This window comes from Elephantulus edwardii, unplaced genomic scaffold (genome assembly GCF_000299155.1).
Source record: "Elephantulus edwardii isolate Elephantulus edwardi_28Jun2011 unplaced genomic scaffold, EleEdw1.0 scaffold00001, whole genome shotgun sequence".
Lineage (NCBI taxonomy): Eukaryota > Metazoa > Chordata > Mammalia > Macroscelidea > Macroscelididae > Elephantulus > Elephantulus edwardii.
This window is the reverse complement of record NW_006399751.1, coordinates 41,495,969-41,504,614: the sequence shown is the minus strand read 5'-3', so window position 1 is coordinate 41,504,614 and position 8,646 is coordinate 41,495,969. Positions and strand designations below refer to the sequence as shown.

At 33.7% G+C, this 8,646-nt stretch overlaps 1 protein-coding gene across 1 annotated transcript in view; it reads right to left on the bottom strand.

Moving 5' to 3' along the window:
• The window catches only part of KIAA1715 (KIAA1715 ortholog), a 112,411-nt gene that overhangs the window by 4,754 nt on the left and 99,011 nt on the right, over positions 1–8,646 (bottom strand). Inside the window, exons 11-12 of the mRNA XM_006878810.1 lie at positions 5,615–5,685; positions 4,500–4,670 (exon numbers count right to left, since the gene is read on the bottom strand). Of these exons, the coding sequence (XP_006878872.1) occupies positions 4,500–4,670; positions 5,615–5,685 (242 nt within the window). The remainder of the gene's footprint in view (positions 1–4,499; positions 4,671–5,614; positions 5,686–8,646) is intronic.

Below are 8,646 nucleotides of genomic sequence, written 5' to 3'. Positions count from 1 at the left end.
TTGGGATGGGAGTGTCAGAGACAGTGCGATTGGCACAGGACAGAGCGGAGTTTAGGGCTGTTGTACATAGGGTCGATATGAGTCGCAGGCGACTCGATGGCACATAACAACAAAAAACAACAACAATAAAAATTGTACATTATTTCAGTGTAGCTGTAGTTTAAAATAACTTGGTGGCATAAAATACACTTATGAAGATGCTAACATATGAATATAAAACAATAAAAGAAAAACTAGCCCTTGTGTTCATATCAATTTATAAAGGGGTCTAATCTTTTCCATATAGCACCAGTTAAAGATTAAGATATGAAACAAAGTTACCTGAATGACCTAGTTTCATCTGTAATAAAAATCTTTTAAAAATCTACCCTGGCAGTTTTAATACCAACAAAGAAACATTGCATCATAATAAAACAAAAATGATACAAGGAATTTGGGTTTTTTTCCTATCCCAATATTCTTGGGAAATGCTTCTTTCTACCAGATAGTAACAACTGGCTTCTAGTTGTCTGGGGGATAAGCCTCAGCTAGACAGCTCAAATTCATAAAACCGAGTGTAATTGTATAATGAAACCACTGCCTATAAACCACACACATGCGAAAAGCATGTATCAACATTATCTTACCTTTAGGCTTTTATTCTATCCCTTGAATAAATAATTTCCTGAGAAAATTAACAACAGTCTAGAAAAACAACGTCATATATTTTCACAGGGAAGTTAGGTTAATAGTTAGATAGACAGATAGAGCCTTAAAAAAAAACCCTTCATGTATTGGTGAATTCATTCAGATACTTAATTTTCTTTCTTTTTATAATAACCAAAAAGTTGTCTTGCTTAATGCATTACACAGTACTCACTATATGTACAAACTATAAAACTTACCCATAGAAACTTGATTAAGACAAAATTGGCAATTTGTCTTTGAACTAAAAGGTCTTAATGAAAGTCATTTTTACAAGATTTTAATGTCTTAAGAAAAATGGTTAATTTATATTCAAGGACTAACTGGATGAATTTCACAAGTCAAGACAAAGGCTCAAGAAGTTTTTAAAAATTAAATTCTAACCATTTATAAGAAAATAGCTAGTAGTCAATACACAGAATGCTATAATTTATAAGAGTTTTGACAAATCAATTAGAAAACAATAAAACAATTTAAAAAAAAAACAAACTAGCCCTTGTGTTCATACGGATTTATAAAGGGGTCTAAGGTTAGGTCTTTATTGTTAAGCAATTATCTAGAAATTATTAAGTGAAGAAGGTATTTCAGAAAAGGAGCTCTGCATCTAAAACAAATATATAAAAAAATACTACAAATGACCTTATATTTAAGGTATGCTGTGTATAGTTTAATATAAATAAAGATGTGTGGACCTGATAAATACACAGAATTCAACAAAACTTACATTATCATAAAATACAACTTCTTGGAGTAAGGAATTTTCCCTAGTTCAATAACCTAATGATAACTATATCTTATTTGGTAAGGTAAAAAATCATATAATTTACATAAATAAATGAATCTTGAGTTTTATTATTAGCAAGTTACTTCCAACAGAATAAGAACTTTTTTACTACTAAAATGCACATGAGACCTATACTCAATAAATGAGTTATTAAAGTCTTTTAAACATGCTAAGCAAAAATCACTGTGTTGGTGTACTCGCAATGCATAAACTTCATACTGTGGCTGCAATATCTAACACAAACTCCCTTGTGTGATATATCTCATGAGCTATACTTTTTTAAGGAAAACAATGATGATAAATTAGCATAATGTGAACAAGCAGAAATTCAACTATTACTGTACTATTTACTTCACTATAAAGGGAATTGAGAATCCTAAAAGCAATTCATTATTTTGGCACACTCCATCTACTAATGTGCTCAGAAAAAAGATAATCTATCTCTCTATTCTCTTATGTTTCTCTAATATTCTACTACCAAAACATCTGGATATACAATCCTAGAAAATATTCTAGGAATTCAAGTAAGCAATTAATATGACAAATTCTTCTAGGTTTCCTTCTTTGATGAAAACGTTCCAAGATTCCAAATGTTTTTCTACAGACCAGTCCAAAATTTTTAAAAATCTTGTACTTCCTCCTAAATGCAAAATCTTCCAGTATAAGAATCCAGACAAAACTTAAGATTGGAAAAAATATTGTTTTTATTAAGTTTAGATTATTCACATAAATAGTCACTGAAAAAATGTTTAGATGGAAGAAAGTTACCACTTTTCCATCTATTAATTCAACTGTATCAAACTCTGCAGTTCCTATAGTTATTAAGAAGCTGTTTTAATATTTTTTAAAGTATTAAAATTAAAGTGAGAACTTTTTTCCTCAGATATCAAGTTTCTTGATCATTCAAGAATTTAGAACTTAAAAAACTAAGCCCTCAATTATACTGGCTACTGAGACAAAGAGTAGGTAATTGAGATGATATGTTACTTAATAGTTCAATTTAATCTTAGCACAAATGCCACTGACATTCAAAGCAAATTCAGCCTTTATCTGTTCATCAGAAATGCTTCCAGTCATTTACTAAGAGAATCCAGCTTGGAACTGATTAACTGTTTATCATAGTGTTGAGATCGGAGTCTCGAAGGAACGTTTCAGTCTTCTGGAAAGGCAAAGAAGAAATATGGTGCTCAAAGGCATTTTTGATGAGTCCAAAGAGAAGTATGAGAAGCTGACTACTCTAGAGACTATCTTAACCAAATGGACTTGATCCTTCAGTTCCTAATACTATGGAGTGATCAGATTCTGACTCAAGTTTTTTCTTTCCCTATTAACATTACCTTATTGGGGTTGAGTTTGAGCCACTTAGACTTCATTCCGGAGATTTCAGACAGAAAATGAGACATCTGGGGCATTGCTCCTCCTAGATTAGATGAGAAGGAAAGGTAGAGCTGGGTGTTGTTTGCTAACTGTCCATCTCGACTTTAGCAGAAGGTAGAAAGCATGGGATTCACTATCAATTTTTTATTTTTTATTTTGCTGGTTGTTTTATTTGGTTTTTTGGTCCCAACCACTATAGGCTTTCAACTATTCACTTTAGCTTTCAAAAGTAAGGCTATTCATGAGATGGACTTCATTTTTTTCCTCTAGGCATCTTCAGCATGAAAAGTCTTTAATTTTCAGTTCCAAGAGGCTGCTTTGGCAAGGCAGACAGTTGCGTGTGATAGCATGCAGCTCAGAGCATGACTCAAGCAATAGGAAATCTTTGACACTGTGTTTGGAGTTGAGGCTGTGGACTTGGAGAAGATGAATTCAGTGTTGGAAGTATACAAGCCTTGGTCATGACTACCTGTATTTCAACCCATTTTGATATTTGTTAGTAAGCCAAAAGCCAAGCCCAATTCAACACACATATTTAAGGTTAATTCTTCAAAACAGTAATTCTTAAAACTCTCAAATTCTCACACTAAACTTCTGATGTCAGCAAGTTCTTCCTGGTTAAAATAATTTTTGTTCCATGCATTTATAAAAAATGAAATATATGTAGTAAATTATAATCTGAGAAACTGAAGAGATTTCTACTAATGAGTGGGTAAACAAAGAATATACACTGGAGTAAGCACAAAATATCATGCCCTATGCCATAATTTTAACAATCTCTGTAATTCAGAATTGCTTAATAAATAGTACTATAGGTATAACAAAACACTCCTAAAGTGATATAAATTGCATAATATAGTTGGCAATTACTTATCAGATTTCAACTTTACATGTCACTGCCACAAGAATTAATAAAACAATTACAAGATTAATTCTAATATCTATAAACTCCAATAAATTCTGTTTCTCTACAATAAGTGGGATTTTACATCAAAGATATGTACCTCAAGCATCACTAATATTACTTCCATAGGTCTCTATAAACTATTAGCTTCAAAAGAGCTAAAGTTTTATGTAAGCATAACTTTCTATTTGCAAAGTTTTCTGCTTCCTGGTAACTTCTTCTAGCTCATGTAATAGAGAGATACAAACCTATCTTATCAATGTATATCACAAATCTTATAATGATGGGCATATATCAATGGTGATTAATTTATAAAACACAGTGCATAGAAATGACTGTCTGAAACACAAGAAAGTGTGAAATGCAATATATATGAATTTTGTATGCAAACCAATATAAAATTTTAAAAAATAATAAAAAGAATGCTACCCTTAAAAGCAATGTTGCATAATCCTCATTCTGCTTTATTGAGATAACATGAAAAAAAGATTTAAGGAACACATTCCTAGTCAAATATCCAAGAGGTCAAACCATTATTAGATCTTGCTTAACACAATGAAACTTCCATTTTAAAAGTGAAACATATGATAACAATCACAAAGAAGACTACAGTATCAGAGCAATAGCTGATATAAGCATGCAGCAAAATCAGGTCATCTAATCCATTCTACATAAACAAAAATGCTATGCTTCATTGTTAAATGGCACACATTAATAAGGGACAAAACACTCCAATTAATATATTCATACCTTCACTGACTTGGCTTTCTGATGGATGCACATTTCCTGATGGCAATGGACCACTTGAAATAGAGCTTTCTATTGTCTGCCTCTTCTCAAAACTAAACTCTGGAAGTCTTGGAGCCTGGGGTCGAGTTTTTCTTGCAGGATTCAAGAAAAAACAGTAGGCACATCGAAAGGCTGCAAGAAGTTTTTAAAATAAACAAAACCACAAATCAAAATGACTAGGTATTATTTTCATGACAAAATTTCAGAAAAAGAAATGCATAGTAAAGTGGACTATGGACTTGGGGAAGATTGTATAACAATGAAAGAATTTTTTTTTCTTTTCAAAGAGAAAAGCGAACTGAGGGGGGGGATGGGCAGAGAAGAAAATGTGCAACAATGAATGAATGGGGGAAAAATTAAATGGGAAGAATATGCTGTAAAAAATATATGTTGCTTAAAAAAATAAATTAAAAAAAATAGAGCTTAAGAACTAATTAGATAACATGCAAGATTATTGTGTCAATTGCCAAAGAACCCTTCAAAAGTTATTAAATTCTTGTGAAAGTCAGAGGTGTTCTAATATTATTACAAAACTTGGTCTACCTAAAGCTAATTTTAAAGTATATTTTCTCTTTTTAGAATACCAAGTTTAAAGCAGAAAAGGCTTTAAACAGTTACAATGCAGACTAATTAAAAGCAAAGCACTATTAATAATGTTCCAGTCAACAATATTATATCAGATATATTAAATACCTAGATCCTTGCTTATATCAAAGTAAAAAATAAGATATTAAATCTCAGACACAGAATAACTTTAATACAATAGTTTTTAATAGTAGCTGCACATGAGAATTATCTCTGGAACTGAAAAAAAATTTATATTACTTGGACAATGCCCCAAATTAATGAAATCACACTATATGTAAGTCATTAGTATAATTTATAAAACATCTTGAGGTAATTCTAAGAGATAATGAGCCTTAAGAACAACTGGACTAGAGACTATACTGTAAGAGAAAAAGTTTTGTTGTCTCCCCACTGGTTACTGTAATAAATTGGCAATACAAGGGAAAGTGGCATAGGATAATTTATTTAAGAATAAAATATTTTAAATCAAACTGCCTAGTAATTCTTACCAATGTATTCAAATTCTTCCTTCAAAGCCATTCCATTATGAGAAAAACACTGCTGACATATAAGGGCATACCTACACAAAAAGGAAAAATGAAATAGTCAAGTTACAAGTACAGAGAGAAGCTGTTTTAGGCATCATGTCTAATATATTAACATAGTCAAACATGATTTATCAAATTAGATGTACATGGTAAACCATAAACAATACTCTTAAGACCTAGTTTTGAAAAGCAAATAATATTAAAATTCAACTTATGTATCAGATTAAAAATAAACTATTAACAGGTAAATGAATATACAGTCAATTTTTATTTATTTATTAAGCCAGTCAATTTGATAACAGATTTAAATTTCAGTGTTTGTCAAAGTATATTTCTTGGGATGGTAGCCCCCAGGCTAATAAAAAGTCCTTAAAAGAGATAATTAAAGCCTCTCAGATGTCTTGAAGTAAAGAAATAGAATTTTGGTTGTGGTTGTTGTTGTTATTAGGTCAAGTATGACTCATAGCGAGCCTATGAACAACAGATCTGAAACCTGTCTTATCCTAGGCCATCTTCACACTATCTGATATCTCAAGTCCACTGCCACAGTCGGTGTCAATACATCTCATTGAGGGTTGTTGTCTCTTTCTGACTCTCCATCTTTCCAAGCATGATAACCCTACAGAAAAGCCTCTCCTAACAACATGCCCAAAGTATGTGAGATGAAGTTTTATCACCTATGCCTCCAATGAACATTCTGGCTGCACCTTCTCCAAGACATTTCATTTCTGTGTTTTCTTTAGGAATCCAGGGTGTGTTCAGCACACTTCTCTAACAGCATAGTTCAAAAGCATCGTTTCTTCAGCCATTCAATTTTTTTTTTCAGCCATTGAATTCTTTGTCCAGCTCTCAGTAGCACCGCAAGTGTTCAAAAAAACTATGACCTGAATCTGGTGAACCTTAGTCCTCAAACTGACATCAATGCCCCTCAATAATTCGGAGAGGTCCCTGACTACAGACTTTCCAGTGCAATTTCAGATTTCCTGACTGGTGATATCAAGGGTGTTGACTGTGAATACAAGTAAGATGAAGTCATTGACAGTTTCAATCATTTCTCCATCTATTCTGCTGTTGTCTATTGGTTTAACAGAATTTTTATTTTCTTGATGTTGACATGCAATCCATATTGAAGGTTAATCTTTTATCCTCTGCAGCAAGCATTTCAAGTCTTCCTCACTTTACCAAGCAAGGTATGTCATTTACATAATATAGGTTACTGATGAGTCTCCTCTGATTTTGATGCCACATTCTTGTTCATAGAGTCCAGAATATGGAATAATCTAACTTGCATACAGACTGAACAGGTAAGGAGAAAGGATACAATCATTACAATCATGATGCACACCTTTCTTAATTTTAAACCATGTAGACTTCTCTTGCTCTGTTCAAACAACAGATTCTTTGTGTAGGTATAGGTCTTGAATGAGCACAATTAGGTGTTCTGGGATTCCCATTCTTCTCAATGTAAGCCATAATTTTTTCATGATTCATACAGTCAAATGCCTTTGCAGAGTCAATAAAGCATAAACAGACATTCTTCTGGTACTCTTTGATTTCAGCAAGAATCCCTTTGACATCAGCAATGATGTCCATGGTCCTATGGACCCTTCTAAATCCAGCTTGAATTTCTGGCAGTTCTCTTGTCTATGTATTTTTCTAGCCATTTTTTAGTGATCTTCATCAGTATTTTGCTTGCATGTGATATTAATGATATTGTTCTACAGTTTCCACATTCTACTGAATCATCTTTCTTGGAATGGGAATAAATATGGCTCTTTACATGCCTCTGGAAACTCTATGAACTTAGAGAAATGACAATAGTTATAGAAAAAGTTCAGATCTTTTTGTTCATAGGGTCACTGTGAGTCCTGCTTGACTCGACAGCAATCAACAACAGCAACAACTAGTGCTTACCAAGTTGTATCAAGAAATCTGGAGGACAGTTACCTGGCCAACTGGATGGCAAAGATCCATATTTATTCCCATTCCAAAAAAGGGTGATCTGAAAGACTGTGGAAATTATCAAACAATATTACTAATATCACACGCAAGCAAAATCCTGAAGATTATCCCAAAATGACTAGAACAGTACAACCAATAGAGAACTACCAGAAGTACAGGCTGGGTTTAGAAAAGGCCATAGCACTGACGACCTCATTGCCAATGTCAGAGGGATCTTGGCTGAAAGCAGCAAGTAGCAGTGGAGTGTTTATCTGTGTTTCATTAACTATGCAAAGGCATTTGATTGTGTGGATCACAATAAATTGTGTCTAACCTTGAGAAGAATGGGAATCCCAGAACACCTGAGTGTGCTCATGCGAAATCTATATTTGGACAGTAATCAGAACAGAGCAATAAAACACTGTATGGTCCAAAATCAGGAAATGTGTGTGTTGATGAGCCTCCACATCTTTTCAATCTATATGTGGAACAGATCATTCAAGTGGCTAGTCTTTATGAGGAGAAATGTGGCATCAGAATTTAAGGAAGACTCATCAACAACTTCCATTATGAGGATGACACAAACTTGCTCACTGAAACTGAGGAGGACCTAAAGGACCTGCAGAAGGTCAAGGACTGCAGTCTTTAATAAGGATTGAAGCTCAAGAGAAAGAAAACAAAGATTTTCACTGCTGAGCCAATTAGCAGCACCATGAGAGACGGAGAAGAGACTGGGATGGTTAACAATTTCAGCTTGCTTGGGTCCACAATCAACACTCTTGGGACCAACAGCCAGGAAATGAAAAAATGAATTGGATTAGGAAAGTTTGCTATCAGAGACCTCTCCAGAACACTGAAATGCAAAGATGTCTGTCTATAGACAAAGGTGTGCTTGATCCAGGTCATGGTCTTCGCAATTACTTGCTATGCATCAAAGACTGGACAATCACTGGTGAGAGTCAGTGTCCAGAGCCATCAGGGGCTTTAAGCTCATTGCCCACTGCTGTGGTGTGCACAGCTGAAACCCAGGCCCCGACAGGCACCTGGGGGGG